The sequence below is a fragment of the Tursiops truncatus genome, chromosome X (genome assembly GCF_011762595.2).
Source record: "Tursiops truncatus isolate mTurTru1 chromosome X, mTurTru1.mat.Y, whole genome shotgun sequence".
Taxonomy (NCBI): Eukaryota; Metazoa; Chordata; class Mammalia; order Artiodactyla; family Delphinidae; genus Tursiops; species Tursiops truncatus.
Window position 1 is genome coordinate 32,113,589 of NC_047055.1, and position 18,362 is coordinate 32,131,950.

At 33.3% G+C, this 18,362-nt stretch overlaps 1 protein-coding gene across 1 annotated transcript in view; it reads right to left on the reverse strand.

The window, feature by feature from the left end:
- HTR2C (5-hydroxytryptamine receptor 2C) overlaps positions 1-18,362 on the reverse strand; it is a 112,921-nt gene that overhangs the window by 22,985 nt on the left and 71,574 nt on the right. Inside the window, exon 3 of the mRNA XM_019949409.3 lies at positions 14,701-14,901. Within this exon, the coding sequence (XP_019804968.1) occupies positions 14,701-14,901 (201 nt within the window). The remainder of the gene's footprint in view (positions 1-14,700; positions 14,902-18,362) is intronic.

Consider the following 18,362-nt stretch of genomic DNA (forward strand, 5'->3'; position numbering starts at 1 on the left):
GCTCAGGAACCAAGTAGACTTTTTTTTTCAAAAAAAGGCATATAAATAGCCGTTAGGTACATAAAAAGATGTTCAGCATTACTAATCATCAGGAAAATGTAAATCAAAACCACAATAAGAGGGACTTCCCTGGTGGTGCAGTGGATAACACTCCGTGCTCCCAATGCAGGGTTCCCGGGTTCAATCCCTGGTCAGGGAACTAGATCCCACATGCATGCTGCAACTAAGAGTTCTCATGCCACAACCAGGGAGCTGGTGAGCCACAACTAAGGAGCCCTGGAGACACAACTAAGGAGTCCACCTGCCACAACTAAGACCAGGTGCAACCTAATAAATAAATGTATATTAAAAAAAACACAAAATAAGATATTACCTCACACTTGTTAGAATGGCTATCATCAAGAAGGCAATAGATACTAAGTGTTGGAGAGGATGTGGTGAAAAGAGAACTCTTGCACATTGTTGGAGGAAATTTAAATTGTTGCAGCCACAATGGAAAACAATATGGAAGTTGTTCAAATAATTCAAAATAGAACTGTCATGTGATCCAGCAATTCCCCTTCTGGGTATATATATCCAAAGGAAATGAAAAGAGGATTTTAAAGAGATATATTCACTACAGTGTTTATTTTTGTATTATTCACAATAGCCAAAAAATGAGAACAACTTGTGTGTCCATCAATGGATGATATATATGATATAATGGAGTATTATTAAGCCATGAGAAAGAAGGAAATCCTGCCATTTGCAACAACATGGGTGGACCTAGAAGGCTTTAAGCTAAGTGAGGTAAGTAAGACAGAGAAAGACAAATATTATATCATGTCACTTATATGTGGGATCTAAAAAAGCCAAACCTGTAAAAACAGAGAGCAGAATGGTGATTACCAGAGGCTGGTGGGTGAGGGAATTGGGGATATGTTTTTTAAAGGTACAGACTTGGAGCTAGTAGCTACATATGTCCTGGAGAGCTAACATACAGCATTGTGATTATAGTCAACAATACTCTATTATAAACTTCAAAGTAGCTAAGAGACTAGATCTTAATTGTTCTTAAAATGAAAAAAGTAATGACTGTTATATGATGTGATAGAGGTGTTAGCTAACACTATAGTGGCAATCATACTGCAATATATAAATGTATCAAATCAACATGCTGTGCATCTTAAACAATTTTATACATCAATAATATTTCAATTTAAAAAAATGGACATTTCTTTTTCAAATGCTATTTATGCATATATTGAGATGATCATGTGTTTTTTGTTTTTATTCTATTGAGATTAAATCAATCTTTCATATCTGGGATAAATTCCACTTGATCATGGTATGTAATTTTTTAAAATGTTGCCACATTCAGTGTGCTATTATTTTGGTATTCAACTATATTTCTATACACTAGCAATGAACAATCCAATAAATGAAATTAAATAAACAATGCAACCAAAGGGAGAAAGCGGGCGGGGGGCAGTTGGTGGGATGAACTGGGAGACTGGACTTGATGTATATACACTAATATGTATAAAATAGATAACTAATAAGAACCTGTTGTATAAAAAAAATAAAATAAAATTCAAAGAAAAAACCCAATGCAATTTATAATAGCACTGAAAAGAATAAAGTACTTAGGAATAAATTTAACAAAAGAAATCTAAAACTTTTAAATTGAAGAGTACAAAACTGTTGAATGAAAGTAAAGAATTTAAATGAATGGAAAAAAGCATATGTCTATGGATTAGAAGATTTAAAATTGTTGAGATGGCAGTACTCTCCAAAGTGATCAAAAGAGTCAACGCAATTCCTTTCAGCATCCCAGCTGACTTCTTTGTATGTAGAAATTGACAAGCCAATTCTAAAATTCACATGGAATTGCAAAGGACCCAGAATAGCCAAAATAATTTTGAAATAGAACATTGTATGAGAACTCACACTTTCTGATTTTAAAACTTACTACAAAATAATGATAATCAAGACCATGAGGTACAGACGTAAAAATAGACATACAGATCACTGGAATAGAATTGAGAGTGCTCAAGTAGACCTATGTATCCATAATCAGCTAATTTTCAACAAAGGTGCCAGGACCATTGCTATGGTCTGAATGATGTGTCCCTCTCAAACTTCATATGTTGACATCCTAACCCCCAAGGTGCTATTAGGAGGTGGGGCTTTTGGGAAATGATTAAGTCACGAAAGCAGAGTGCTCATGAATGATATTAGTGCCCTATAAAAGAGGCTAGATAAAGCTCCCTTGCCTTTCTGAGATGTGAGGTCATAGTGAAAAGATGGCCATCTAGGAAGTGGGACTTCACCAGACACCCAATCTGTCAGTGCCATGATCTTGGACTTCCCAGCCTCCAGAACTGTGAGAAATAAATATTTTTTCGTTTATAAGTCACTTAGTTTATGGTATTTTGTTACAATAGCCTGTAAAAACTAAGACAACCATTCGAGGGGGAAAGAATAGTCTTTTTAAATGGTGCTGGGATAACTGGATGTCAACATACAGAAGGAGGAAATTGGATCTTTACCTTTCACCATTTACAAAAATTAACTCAAAATGAATCAAAGACCTAAATGTAAGAGGTAAAAATTATACAACTTTTAGAAGAAAACATAGGGATACACCCTTATAATTCTAGTGTTAAGAATGTTTTACTAAATGTGACACTAAGAGCACAAGCAACAAGAGAAAAATAGATAAATTGAACTTCATCAAAATTAAAAACTTTTGTACTGCAAATGATGCCATCAAGAAAGTGAAAGGACAACTCACACAGTGATAGAAAATACTTAGAAGTCATATGTCTTCTGTGTGCCTTTCATCCAGAATATATGAAAATGCTTGCAATTCAATAGTAACAGATAGATAACTCAATTAAAATTGGGCAAATGATATGAATATGTATCTTTCCAAAGAAGATATACAAATGACCAATATGTACATGAAAATATGTTCGTCATCATTAGCTATTAAGGAAGTGCAAATCAAAATCACAATGAGATACCACTTTATACATACTAGGACAGGTATAATCATATATATAAACAGCAAAAAATGTAGGTAACAATGTGAAGAAATTGGAGTCCTCCTATAAGGGTGATGGGAATTTAAAATGGTACATCAGCTTTGGAAATAATTTGGCAGTTACAATGTGATCAAGGAATTCCTTAGTTATATACGCAAGAGATTTAAAAACAGGTGTTCAAAGAAAAATTGCTCCATGAATGTTCACAGCAGCATTATTCATGATTAAAAAAGACTGGAAATAACCCAAATGCCCATCAGCGGAAGAGTGAAAAAATAAGTGGTAGTATATACATACAACAGAATCTTATTCACACTTAAAAGATTACTGAGTGAAAAAGCCAGTCACATAAGACCACATATTATATGATCATAACTACATGATATCCCATCTATTGCCAGAGTAGGCACACCTATAGAGACAGGTAATTGATTAGTTCTTGCCTAGGCATGGGGGATGGGTAGGTAGGGGTGGTGATACTTATAAGGCTTTTTTTTTTTTGTGGTGACAAAAGTGTTTTAAAACTAATAAAGGTGATGGTTGCACACATCTATGAAATATTAAAAAACATTGAATTGTATACTTTAACTAGGTGAATTATATCTGAATTATTTCTCAATCAACTGCTAAAATCTAACAAAGAAAGGAAAAAGGTAAACGAAGTACTAATGTATGCTACAACAAGGAAGAATTGAAAAACATTATGATATTTGAAAGAAGGCAGATAGAGAAGGTCACATATTGTATGACTCTATAGAAAATGTCCAGAGTAGGCCAATCCATAGAAATAAAAAGTAAATTAGTGATTTCTAAGGTCTGGGGTGAGAGGGATTGGGAAATGACTCTTTTAAATACTTTTTTTTTGGTGTCATGAAGATGCTCTATAATTAAATAATGGTGATGGTTGTACAACCTTGTGAATACACTAAAAACTATTGAGTTGTACACTTAAAATGGTAAATTTTAGGCATATTAACTATATCATGATAAGAAAAAAGTAAACAGAAAGGTGGAATGGAGCAACAATAAAGATAAAAGATGAATAGAAAACAAATGCCAAAAGCAATATCAATAATCACATTAAATGTAAATTGACTAAACCCTCTAATCAAAAGTTAAAGGTAATCAGATTGAATAAAAAGTTTTAAAAATAAAAGAGATTAAATTTTTTGCTGCTAACGAGATATATTTTGATTATGAACATACGTATAAGTTGAAAGTAAAGAATTGAAATATATACTACATGAAATGATATGCATAAAACACTATAGTACATATTAATTTCAGATAACATATACTTAATAATATGATTAGTATTAGAGGCAAAGAGGGAGGTTGCATAACTAAAAATGGGTTAATATAGCAGGATGATATAATAATTTAAAAAAATATATGCACCTAATAACACAGTTCCAAAATACATGAAGCAAAATCAACAGAATTGAAAGGAGAAGTAGATAAATTAAGACTTTTAGTTGGAGTTTCAATATCAAACTCTCAAAAATTAATAGGATGAATAGAAAAGTAGAAGGATATAGTAGACCTGAAAAGCACTATGAACCAATTCAACATAATTAAGATTTATACAACTTTCACACAACAGCAAGATACAAATTCTATTCAAGTGCCTATAGACTATAAACCAGGACACACTGGAACATATCCAGGGACATAAAGGAAGGTGCAAAAATTTCACGGTCTAAAGGTATTGAAATCATACAGGGTCTGTTCTCTTATTACTGTGGAATTTTGTTAGAAATCACTATCAAAAGGTATTTGGAAATAACCCACATATTTTCAAGTGCAATGTGACATTTACCAAGAGAGATCTTAGACTTAGCTATTGAAAGCGTCAATAAAGTTAAAAGACTGAAAAAAACACAGAGGGTGATTGCAGAGAAGAAAGCATTTAAATGAGAAATTAATATCAAAAGATACTTAACCCCCCCCATATATTTGGAAATTAAATGTCCACTTTTATATGATGGGTGTATCTAAGAAGCCATAACAAGGAAAATTAGAAAATATTTGGAACCGAATAAAAATGAAAAGAGAATTTATCAGAATTTGTTGGATGCAGCTGAAGCTGCTCAATGCAACTAAATACAATGTGGAATCCTGAATAAGGTATGAAAACAAATAATGGACAGTAGCAGAAAATGTGAAATTTGAACAAAATCTGTACTTTAGTTAATAATACTGTACGACATGATGATTTCCTGTTTTTGATCATTGTACTATGGGTATACAAAATGTTAATATTCAGTGAAATAGGATGAGGGATGTAAGGGAACTCTCTGTGCTATTCTGCAGCTTTTCTGTAAGTCTACAAATTAGCTAAAAAAATAATAAAAACTGGCATTACCAAGTGGCAATGAAATCATGGATCAACTAGAACTCACATATGTTGCTGGTGGGAATACAGAATAGTACTGCCACTTTGAAAACTGGTTTGGTAGTTTGTTTGTTTGTTTCTTCTAAATAAAGATAAACCTACAACTTTGTTTTGACCCAGCAATTCCATTCCTAAGTATTTACCCAAGAGAAATAAAAACAGAGAACCTAAAATAGACTTTGAAAAATAATTCTCATACCAATTTTATTCCTAATAGTCCCAAACTGAAAATAATGTAAATATCCATCTGGAGATAATTGAATAAACAACTGGTTGTATATTCATGCAATGATAGTTACTTAGCAATAAAAAAGAGCAAGTTAATGATAAGTGCAACAAATGGATGTATCTCAAAATCACTATATTGAAAAAAGATGATAGACACATAAAAGAATGCAATGTTTATTTTCATTTATTTGAATACCTGGGAAAGTTAAAACTAAATATTAGTAATAAAGAACAATGGTTGTCCCATTACAGGTGTATTGCCTGGAAAGTGAATGGGGACAATTATTGAGTGGTAGAATTACTTTAAATCTTGTTTTATTTCTGATGGTTACATAGAAATTATCATTTTTTCTTACTCATCAATCACTATGCATAAAAATCTGTACATTTTATTGTATGTAAATTATACCTTGGCAACAAAAAACAAGGCTGCACCAAATACATTATACAATTGTTTCTATTTACTGGATAAGCTAAAGTGCAAAGCTACAATCTTTAAGAGACAGGAAGCCCATGTTTGAGCTCCCATTTACACAAGCTTCCTCCTGATGAGCAATTTTGAAACTATGTTTTAAGGAAATAGAGCCCAGTCAAAGTGTAGCACTTTTGCTGGGAAGTTGAGACATAAATAACATTTCAGAGCTGAATGGAGACTTAAATTTGGGTGTTATGCCAGGAGAGAATGGACAGACACACAGGGGATTCTCTGAAACTTGCATAAAATTTCTTCTCATGATTTTGGCCAACTCCTGAGATGCAAATGACCTAGGTAAGCCTCTTGGGGTCCTAGCATATAACAGACACTGGAAGGCTGGAAAGCAAAGCTGAGATTTTAGAGATCGTATACGCATAGTGGACCGTCTTTGGAAAATACTCAGGGCCTTTAGTTGAGACTGAAGTAAGTCTATGCGCTAGGAATCTAATACAGTATCCAGGTGATATGCTGATAATTTAACTTTCAGTTAGAATAAAATTTAACACTTACGAGAGAAAGATGACAAAATCAAGGGCTTTTATAATATAATACCCACAATGCTGGGCATACAATTAAAAGTACTAGATATGCAAAGAACATTGAAGCAGTAACTGCTGATCAGAAGATTAAAGAGTTAATAAAAGAGACCCTGAGGTGATTGAGTATTGAAAAAAGAATAAGAAAAAAAAAAGACAGAAAATAACAACAATAAAAAAGGGACAAATAATAAACAGCAAAAGATTAGTTTTAAACCCAACTATACCAATAATCACATTAAATATAAAAGATATAAATATGAGCAGTGGAGATTGCAAGATTAGATAAATAAACAAGACAACTATATTTTATCTATAAGAAACCTAGCTTAATTATAAAGACAAAAGGAGGTTAAAGTAAAGAATGATGATACAACTGAAGGTGACATTAGTGGAAATGGTGATAAAGACATAAAAATGCTCTTATCTATAAAAACAATGAGAACACTGGAAAATATTGTCAAAATCAACCTATCAGAACTCCAGAAATATGCCAAAGTCTTTCAGTAATTCGGGGAGTATTTATTCAAGAAGAAAGCTCTGGCTCGGTGCTTTGTGACAGCCTGGAGGAGTGGGATAGGGAGGGTGGGAGGGAGGGAGACGCAAGAGGGAAGACATATGGGAACATATGTTTATGTATGACTGATTCACTTTGTTATAAAGCAGAAACTAACACACCATTGTAAAGCAATTATACCCCAATAAAGATGTTAAAAAAAAAAAGAAGAAAGCTCTACTTCCGTAAGAACAGTGTTTTGTGGAATTTGAACTTGCCTTATTCTCATTCTTTCATTCAAAATTTGTACCATTTTTTTTTAGAATCCACATATAAGTGATATCATATGATATTTGTCTTTGTCTGACTTACTTCACTCAGTAAGATAATCTCTAGGTCCAGCCATGTTGCTGCAAATGGAATTATTTCATTCTTTTTTATGGCTGAGTAATTTTCCATTGTATATATGTACCACATCTTCTTTATCCACTCCTCTGCCAATGGACATTTAGGTTGCTTCCATGTCTTGGCTATTGTAAATAGTGCTGTGATGAACATTGGAGTGGATGTATCCTTTTGAATTATTGTTTTCTCCAGATATATGCCCAAGAGTGGGATTGCTGGATCATATGGTAGCTCTATTTTTTGTATTTTAGGGAACCTCTATACTGTTCTCCATAATGGTTGTACCAATTTACATTCCCACCAACAGTGTAGGAAGGTTCCCTTTTCTCAACATTCTTTCCAGCATTTATTGTTTTCAGATTTTTTTATGATGGCCAGTCTGACTGGTGTAACATGTCAGACTGGTGTAACATGATACCTCATTGTAGTTTTGATTTGCATTTCTCTAATAATTAGTGATGTTGAGCATCTTTTCATGTACTTTTTGGCCACCTGTATGTCTTTATTGGAGAAATGTCTATTTAGATCTTCCACCCATTTTTGGACTGGGTTGTTTGTTTTTTGGATATTAAGCTGCATGAGCTATTTGTATATTTTGGAGATTAATCCCTTGTCAGTCGCTTCATTTGCCAATATCCTCTCCCATTCTATGGGTTGTCTTTTTGTTTTGTTTATGGTTTCCTTTTCTGTGCAAAAGCTTTTAAGTTTAATTAGGTCCCATTTATTTACTTTTGATTTTATTTTCTTTAGGAGATGGATCAAAAAAGATATTGCTGCAATTTATGTCAGAGTGTTCTGCCTATGCTAAGAGTTTTATAGTATCTGGCCTTACAGTTAGGCTTTTAATCCATTTTGAGTTTATTTTTGTGTATGGTGTTAGGGAATGTTCTAATTTCATTCTTTTACATGTAGCTCTCCAGTTTTCCCAGCACCACTTACTGAAGAGACTGTCTTTTCTACATTGTATATTCTTACCTCCTTTGTCATAGATTAGTTGACCATAGGTGTGTGGGTTTATTTCTGGACTCTCTATTCTGTTCCATTGATCTGTATGTCTGTTTTTCTGCCAATACCATGCTGTTTTGATTACTGTAGCTTTGTAGTATAGTCTGAAGTCAGGGAGCCTGATTCCTCCAGTTCCATTTTTCTTTCTCAAGATTGCTTTGGCTATTTGGGGTCGATGCAGAGATATACCATGTTCTTGGATTGGAAGAATCAAAATTGTCAAAATGACTATACTACCCAAAGCAATCTACAGATTCAATGCAATACCTATCAAATTACCAAGGCATTTTTTCACAGAATTAGAACAAAAACTTTACAATTTGTATGGAAATACATGAATTAAAAAAAATACACATGCTATGAAGACTAATTCACAAAGAAAAAGAAAATATGAATAGACCTGTTACAGTAAAGAGATTCCATTTGACATTAAAAAAACTCCACTAAGTACTGCTCAGGCCCAAATGGCTTCACTGGTGAATTCTATCAAATATCTAAAGAATTAAAACCAATCATTCAAAAACTCTTCCAAAAAATAGAAAAAGAAAGAATGTTTCTCATCTCATTTTATGGGGCTAGTATTACTCCTGATACCAAAAAAAAGACAAAGATGTCATATAAAAAAACCACAGACCAGTACTTTTTCTTAATATAAGTACAAAAGTCCTCAACAACATACTAGCCAACCAAATCCAGCAACATATAAAAATTAGTATACATCAAGACCCAGGGGAATTTATCCAAAGAATGCAAGGTTGTATCAGCATGTGAAAATCGATCAATGTAACGTGATATTAATAGAATAAAGGACAAAATGCAATGTGTTTTTATGATAAAATAGTGACCATACAAAAAATAGAAGGGAACTTCCTCAACCTCATAGAGGACATCTGTAAAACACCTACAGCTAACATCTTCTGCAGCATGTGGGATCTTCCCGGACCGGGGCACAAACCCATGTCCCTTGTATCAGCAGGCAGACTCTCAACCACTGCGCCACCAGGGAAGCCCTACAGCTAATATCTTACTTCATTATGAAAGACTGAAAGAGGAATTTTTGGTGAAATTAAACTTTCAAAAATATGAAACACACACACACACACAGAGTGAGAGAATGATTATTTCTGGTGGAATTATTGGTAATTACAAAATATTAGAAATAAATGCTCATACTACACAGGAGACTGGTTAAATAAATTACAATATATCTTTAAAATGCAGTACTAATGAGCATTTAAAAAAGGAATTTCTTTTAAACAGAGTGTTTAGGTCATTTACATGATATTTGGGTTTACATCTACCATCTTACTATGAATGGATAGAGAGGGATTCCCAGGACATATTACAAAGTAAAGAACAGCAAAGTGTTAACATGTATGTAGTATTTTATCTTTTATCTAAGAAAGGAGAAACAAGAATATATATAGTTTTTTGAAAAAATAAACTTCGAAGTGTAGTCTAGAAATTATTGAATGGGTTAACCAAGGGAGAGAAGAAAGAGTGACACTTCTCTGAGTATACTATTTGCATACTTTGGAACATAATATTAAGGTCTTACATATTAAAAAATAAAGGCAGCAAGGTAGGGTAAATCAATACTGAATGCATACAGAAACCAAAAAAATCCCTAACTTTAAAGAATTGGTAACAGAACCACACAGAAGAAAATATCCATATTAATTGTAATATTTTGAACAGAATGCTTTGACATATAACCTCAGTGGGAAACATTCTAAAGGCAAAAAAAAAACCAACCCAAAAACCAAAAAAACAATTGCAATACAATTTTAAACATAGCATTTTATTTATTTAGTGGTATGAGGATAGCAATTCTGAAATGAATTTTCATATTGTAGGATTTAGAAAATATAAATATTAAATAAATATCTTGATGCTTTTGAGGATCAGGTTACTCATTGTGAGAAAGGTGAGGAATAACAAGGAATTGGGAAGGTAGCAGAAGAATCCTGTGTTACTGGATTGGAATTAAAGGCATAGATATAGCAATGAGTGTACCTAGATACCATATCTGTCTGTAAAACCTCTGACCACTAAAAAAACCCAAGGGTTCCTTGTATGAAATAACTGATTTCAGAACTGGGACATGGAAAATAAAGGGTAAATCTGGCAAAATCAACGACAGAAAGTAAGAAAGTGCTTAATGTGCTGATGGGACATAACAAAAGGAGTTATTGGACAAATCTGGGACAATTTGAGCGTCAAAATAATTAAGGACAGTAATGAATTAAGTTATATTGATTACAAAAGAATTCAAGAGTATTTACTAATATGAATAAATGAATAACAAAGTGGGAGGGAAAACCTTCCTTACAGTACAATGCCAACTAATAAAGGAAGAAAGAATAATAAAGTGAGAAAAAATCATTAGTTTACAATCACATAATAATAAATGGTTCAGAGAAGAGTCATCAGTGGATTCTAAATCCATTGGGTCATAGTTTATTGGAAAATAATTTCTTAATTTCCAAATATATGTAGATTTTTCTAGTTACCTTTTGGTAAACATTTCTATTTCATTTGAATTTGAATTACTTTATGATTCCAACACTTGAAATTTATTGAGAATTAATTTATGGCCGAATATATGGTCAATTATGATAAATATTTCTTATGCAAATGATAGGAATATGTATTTTCACTTGTCCATTAGTTCAGCTTTTTTCATTGTCCTCATACGATCACTGAAAAGGGTGTGTTAAAATTTTACACCATTATTGTAGACTTGCCTATTTGTCCTTACAATTCTGTCCATGTTTAATTTAGTAATGTTGAGGCCATAATATTATATACATACATTCATTATTCTGTGTCTTCCAAATGAATTAACTCCTTCATAATCATGAAGTAACCTTCTTTCTTTAAAATAATTGATTTTGCTGAAAAATCTATTCTGATAGATTACTACTATAGCTATACAATCTTTCTGTTGGTTAGTGTTTGTGTGGAGTACCTTTTTAATCCCTTACTTTCCTTATGATATATATGTGTCTTATAAACACATAGTTGGATTATTTTTTCAAATCTTATCTGACAGTCTTAGAATATTTAGTCCCATTTACAATTAATATAATTATGGATATATTTGGTTTTAATTTTGCCATCTTAGTATGTGTTTCTATATTTTCCCACCTGATCTGTGTTACTATTTTTTATCTTTTATTGCCTCCTTTTGGATTTGTTATATTATTCTCTAATATTCTTCTAAAAATTTGGAAGGTAAACGTTTCCTTTCTATTAGTGATTACCGTTGAATGGACAGTTATACTTTATTCATCAAAGCTTAATACTAAATATCATTTTTATTTTTCTCCTGGACAATGATAAAAGTTTACTTTCAACCCTCTGTTCTTATATGCTATTGTGTTGTGCATTTTAGTTCCATTAATATACTGAATGCCATAAGACATTATCATTATTGTTTTATACAGTCAATGTTTATTTATATTTAACTACACATTTACCATTTTCATTGCACTTAATTGCTTCCTGCATCTCCAACCTTCCTTTTGTGGCCATTTTCCTTTGTTTGAAGAACACCCTTTAGTATTTTGTTAAGAAGGAGACTGCTTTTGTCACGTTCTCTTAGTTTTTGCTTGATAATGTCTTTATTTCACTTTGATTCTTGAGGTATAATTTTGCTGAATATATGATTCTAATTTAGCATTCACTTAAAAAAAATTTTTTTTTCACCACTCCCTGTGCCATGCGGGATCCTAGTTCCCAGACCAGGGATCGAACATGCGCCCTCTGCAGTGCAAGTGTGAGTCTTAACCACTGGACTGCCCAGGAAGTCCCAGCATTCACTTTTCATCAGCACACTGACACTATCATTTTAATATCTTCTAGTTTTCACTGTTGCTGTTGAGAAGGCATTCATCCATCTTATCGTTGCTCTACTGAACTAACTTGATCTTTTTTTTTTAAGGTTGATATATGTTTTCTCTTTTTCTGCAGTGTCACAATGATGGGTCTAAATGTTGATTGTTTTTTATTCATTCTGCTTGAGACTTGTTGAGCTCTTTAAATGAGAGAATCGGTGTTTTTCATCAATTTGAAAAGCCATTATTTCTTCAAATATTGCTTTTCTGCCATTCTTTTCTCACCTTATGGAATTCTTCTCACTTTGTACTGTATGTCCATTATCTTCTTATTTTCTCTTTTATATCCTTCTGATTTTCCTTGCTTCATTCATCACAGTTTCTTCTGACTGACCTCCAGTAATGCTCTCTTTAGCCATGTCTAATCTGTCTTTGAGTTCTAAGGTTTTCATATGTTTGAGCTCCAGGTTTTCTCGTTGTTTCTTATATCTTAAATGTCACCCTTTACAGCTTGCAGTTTCTTGCTGAAATATGTAAGTTCAGCTTGTAATTTCCATGTTCACACTACAAATAGTTGTTTAAAGTCTATGTCAGGTAATTCAACTATCTTGAGTGCCTGTGGATTCATTTGTATTATCTTTTATTGTGTTATATCTAGTTCATTTGTCTTGTTTCTTCATGTGTCTGTTTATCATTGTATTTCAGTTACAGGAATTGAAAATTATTGAAAGAAGTCATTTGAAGCCTAGGATGATAAGGATTTTTTTGTTTATACCAAGAAAATTGGAAAGGTGAAGACTATGAAATCACCTTAATCCAATTTCCAGGCTCAAGATTATTTTGCTTAGATGGGTGGCTTGAACCAGGCCTGAACTCCATGCCAAGGGTGGTTTAACCCTGGTTCATCCTTACTTCTAGTGTACAGTCCTTTGGGATCCCAAACTAAACCCAAGTTCGTTGACCCTTGCCAGGCTCGTGAGACTTGAATGAGCTTCTCAACCTGTCATCACATCTTCAGGTTTGCAAATGCCTCATTAGCAGACGTGACCCAAAAGTCATAATCATTTTTCCTGGATTTCTGTCTTTTTATGGATGTCTCACTATCTTTTTTTTTAACATCTTTATTGGAGTATAATTCCTTTACAGTGGTGTGTTAGTTTCTGCTTTATAACAAAGTGAATCAACTATACATATGCATATATCCCCATATCTTCTCCCTCTTGTGTCTTCATGATGGAGAGGGTAAAATGTATAAGTCCTTGAATATGTAGGTCAAATTGTGTATATAGATTCACTTTTTTTCTTGGAGAAATTTCATTGTTTTTTATCTGAAGGGATGTGTGTGTGTGTGTGTGTGTGTGTGTGTGTGTGTGTGTGTGCATTCACCTATAATAGAACAATCTTAAAACTTAAATTTATTTTATCAATGAACCCAGAGTCAAGATCTTTAGATGATATCAGTAAAGACATCTTGATATTGTAAAATTTATCAGAATCTTTTACAGAAACATAACTTTGAAGAGGAATTATTTAATGAGACACTAAATGTACGTTCCAACTGGAGGAGAAAAAAAAGGAAAATATGGATTGTAAAATCCCTTATATTCCAATTGGTTAAATTTTGTGACTTGAATATTAGTATTGTTGAGCATGAATATTTTAAATAAAAGCAGTAAGATGATCATTTCTCTCCCTTTAACCTCCCCGAAATCTTTAAAGAAACCAATAGATGTTTTTGTTTCTGTATAACCAGAATTCAAGGAGATATTTAAAAGTGAAGGGGAAATAGTATATTTTAGGTTGATTAACAGCATAAATTTTGACATGTTTACTTTGTGAAGATTCATCTTGCACTATAAAGTTTTCCACTGAAGATATAGAATTAGAATAAAAATATTAAGATTAATATTCTGGGATAGATTGATCTCTTCTAAGATTTAAAAGCTGCATTTTAAAAATTTAGATTTTACCATGTATCTTTGTCATCTTCAAATCATTTTAATTATCTCAAAGGTTATGTGTCTGTGTTGCAGAATTCATTGGCATTTTTGACACATAAAATAATTTAGCAGGATAAATGGAAACTTTACATTTGCATATTTATATACTTTACATTTCTTACATTATTGTTAACCTAAATATCAGATAAATAGGTTAAGAATAATTATTAAATAGAAGAATCCCGATTAAACGCAAATGTTACCAGTCGACGTCTGTACGTTGTTCACAGTACATAATCCGAAAGTATTGAGCATAGCCGCTGCAATTCTACTGGCCAAGAAAGTTAATTACCTAAAGAAATTGCCCAAACAATAGCAATCTTCATGATGGCCTTAGTCCGTGAATTGAAACGGCTATGCTCAATAGGATTACGTATTGCTACATACCGATCCAGCGAAATAGCGCAGAGGTGCATGATGGACGCTGTAGAAAATAAAACATCTAAAGAAATCCAGACGGGGCACAAATATCTAGGTAATGGCCAGACATAATCTGAAAGAGAACAGAGAGAAGACAAGAACATGTTATGTAAATTATACCAACTGTAGTTTTAAATTTAGTCTACGTATTTTTTCTTCTCATAATCTAAGTTTATAAAAGAAAGTAAAATTTGGTAAACATTGTTTTCCATAGTAATGATATGACGATGATGATGATAATGCATTCAGTGTTACATTATTTTTTATTGAGGTAAAATTTACATATTATAAAATTAATCACTTTAAAGTGTACAATCTAGAGGCATTTAGTCCATTCACAACATTATGCAACCATCACCTTTTTCTGGTTCCAAAACATTTCATCATTGCAAAAGGAAACCACTACCCATTAGGCAGTCACTCTCCATTTTTGCCACCGCCCTCAGCCCCTGACAATTTCTTATCTGCCTTTTGTCTCTTGAATTTAGCTAATCTGGTTATTTTATGTAAGTGGAATCATACAATAGGCGACCTTTTGTGTCTGGTTTCTTTCTTTTTGAGGTTCATCCATTTTGTAGCTTCTATCAGTACTTCATTCTTTTCTATGGCTGATGCTCTTATCAGTTGAAATTTTTTTGCATGCTCTCATAAATGAAATTTTCTTAATTTCCTTTATGGATTGCTCATTGCTCTTGTTTAGAACTATACCTAATTTTCATGTATTAATCTTGAAACCTTCAACTCTGCTGAATTCATTTATTAGATCTATATTTTTGTGTGTGGGTTCTTTAGGATATTCCATATGTAAGATCACATCATCTGCAAAGAGAGGTAATTTTATTTTTTCTTTTCCAGTTTTCCTCTGCCTTTAATTTTCTTTCACTTGATTTCTCTAGATAGAATTTCCAGTACAATGTTGAATATAAGTAGTGAAAGCAGATATCTTGTCTTTCTCCTTATCTTAAAGAATAATCTTTCATTATTTCATTATTGAATAGGATATGTTAGCTGTGGGTTTTTCATACATGCCTTTTATCATGTTGAGGAAGTTTCCTTTTATTCCTAGTATGTTCTGTGTTTTTAATGATGAAAGAGAGATATTGTTAAATGCTTTTTCTACATCATTTGAGATGATCACGTGGTTTTCTTACCTTCATTCTATTAATGTGATGCATTACATTAATTGATTTTTTATGTGCTGAACCACCTTTCATTCTTGGGATAAGTCACACTTGGTCACGGTGTATAATATGATGCCGAATTTAGTTTGCTAGCATTTTGTTGAGGATTTTTGCATCTATATTCATAAGTGATATTGGTCTATAATTGTCTTTTCCTATGATGTCATTATCTGGCTTTGGTATCTGGATAATGCTGGTCTCATAGAATGAGTTACAAATGTTCCCTAATCTTTTATTTTGTAGGAGTTTGAAAAGTCTTGGTATTAGTTCTTCTTTAAATAATTGATAAAATTTGACCAGTGAAGCCATCTGGTCCAGGACTTGTCTTGTTGGAAGGTTTTTTGATTACTGATGCAATGTCTTTACTTGTTATAAAGTCTAATCAGAGTCTTTATTTCTTCTTGAGTCACTTTAAAAAATATTAATTTATTTAATTTATTTACTTTGGCTGTGTTGGGTCTTCATTGCTGCGCACAGGCTTTCTCTAGTTGCAGCGAGTGGGGGCTACTCTTTGTTGTGGAGCATGGGCTCTAGGCACACGAACTTCAGTAGTTGTGGCACGCAGGCTCAGTAATTGTGGCTCGTGGGCTCTAGAGCACAGGCTCAATAGTTGTGGCACATGGATTTAGCTGCTCCGCAGCATGTGGGATCTTCCCAGATCAGGGCTCGAACCCGAGTCCCCTGTATTGGCAGGTGGATTCTTAACCACTGTGCCACCAGGGAAGTCCCTTGAGTCACTTTTAGTAGCTTGCATGCTTTTACGAATTTGTCATTTGTCCATTTTATTTAGGTTATGTGGTTTGTTGGAGTACAATTGTTCATTTATTCTTTTATAATCCTTTTAATTTCTGTAAGGTCAGTAATAATGCCCTTCCCCACTTTCATTTATAATTTTAGAAATTTGTGTCTTCTCTCTCTTTTTTTCTTAGTATTTCTAGCTAAACGTTTATCAACTTTGTTGACTTTATTGTGCCTTAAATCTCAATTTCTCCATTTTTTGAAGGATAGTTTAGAGTTTTGCCATATGCAGAATTCTTGGTTGACAGAATTGTTGTTGTTGCTGTTGCTGTTGAGCACTTTATTTATTTATTTTTTGTTTATTTATTTATTTTTGGCTGCGCTGGGTCTTCTTTGCTGCATGCGGGCTTTCTCTAGTTGTGGTGTGCGGGCTTCTCATTGTGGTGGCTTCTCTTGTTGCAGAGCATGGGCTCTAGGCACACAGGCTCAGTAGTTGTGGCTCTTGGGCTCTAGAGCACAGGCTCAGTAGTTGGGGTGCACGGACTTAGTTGCTCTGTGGCATGTGGGATATTCCCGGGCCAGTGCTCGAACCCATGTCCCCTGCATTGGCAGGCAGATTCTTAACCACTGTGCCACCAGGAAAGCCCCTGTTGAGCACTTTAAATATGTCATCCCACTGCCTTCTGACCTCCATGGTTTCTAAAGAAAATTCATTATTAATTTTTTAAAGATCCTTTGTAATTTTGACCATAATGTCTTGGTGTGGATCTCTTGGAGTAATATATGCTTAGCATTCATTGAGCTTAGTAAACTTGATAGTATCTTGTTTCTCTCAGGTGCTGTTCATTTTTCTTCATTTTTTTCTCTTTCTTCTCCTCAAACTGGATAATCTAAATTGACCTATCTCCAAGTTCCTTAATTCTTCCTTCTTTCTGCTCAATTCTGCAGTTGAATTGGTCTAGTAAATTTTTAATTGAATTTTTGTACGTTTCATCCCCCAAATTTCTATTTGATTTCTTTTTATAATTTATATCCCTTTATTGCTATTCTTGATTTGTTGAGACAAATTCTGGTTTCCTTTAGGTCTTTGTCCATGGTTTCCTTTGGCTATCTGAGCATTTTTGAGAGAGTTGATTTAAAGTCTTTTTCTAGTAAGTCTAATGCCTAGGCTTCCTCAGGATCATTTTCTATTAATTTTTTTTTCCTGTGAATGGGCCATACTTTCTAGTTTATTTGCATTCCTCTTACCTTTGATGAAACTTGAATATTTTGAATTTTATAATTTGGCAACTCAGGAAATTTGATTTTGCCCCAGACATGTATGGTTCAGAGGTTAGCTAGAGATTTAAGCCAAGTTTATGGTTCCCCAGAGAAGAATCTATGGTTCCCTCTATCTCTACCCTTTCCTATATGCTCCCTCAACTTTCAGCTTTGAGATTTCCTCAAACTCTGTCCTCAGTTTCTTTGGGCTACAATAACTGCAGATTTTTTGGAGGTTTAGGCACTTGACCTGACATAGACTGCATCTTCCTCTTCGACTGTAAGTCATGAAATTTGGAAACTCAACCAGTGCTGTTCTCTTCTTCCAAGTCTTGAGACCCTCCAGAATCTTTCT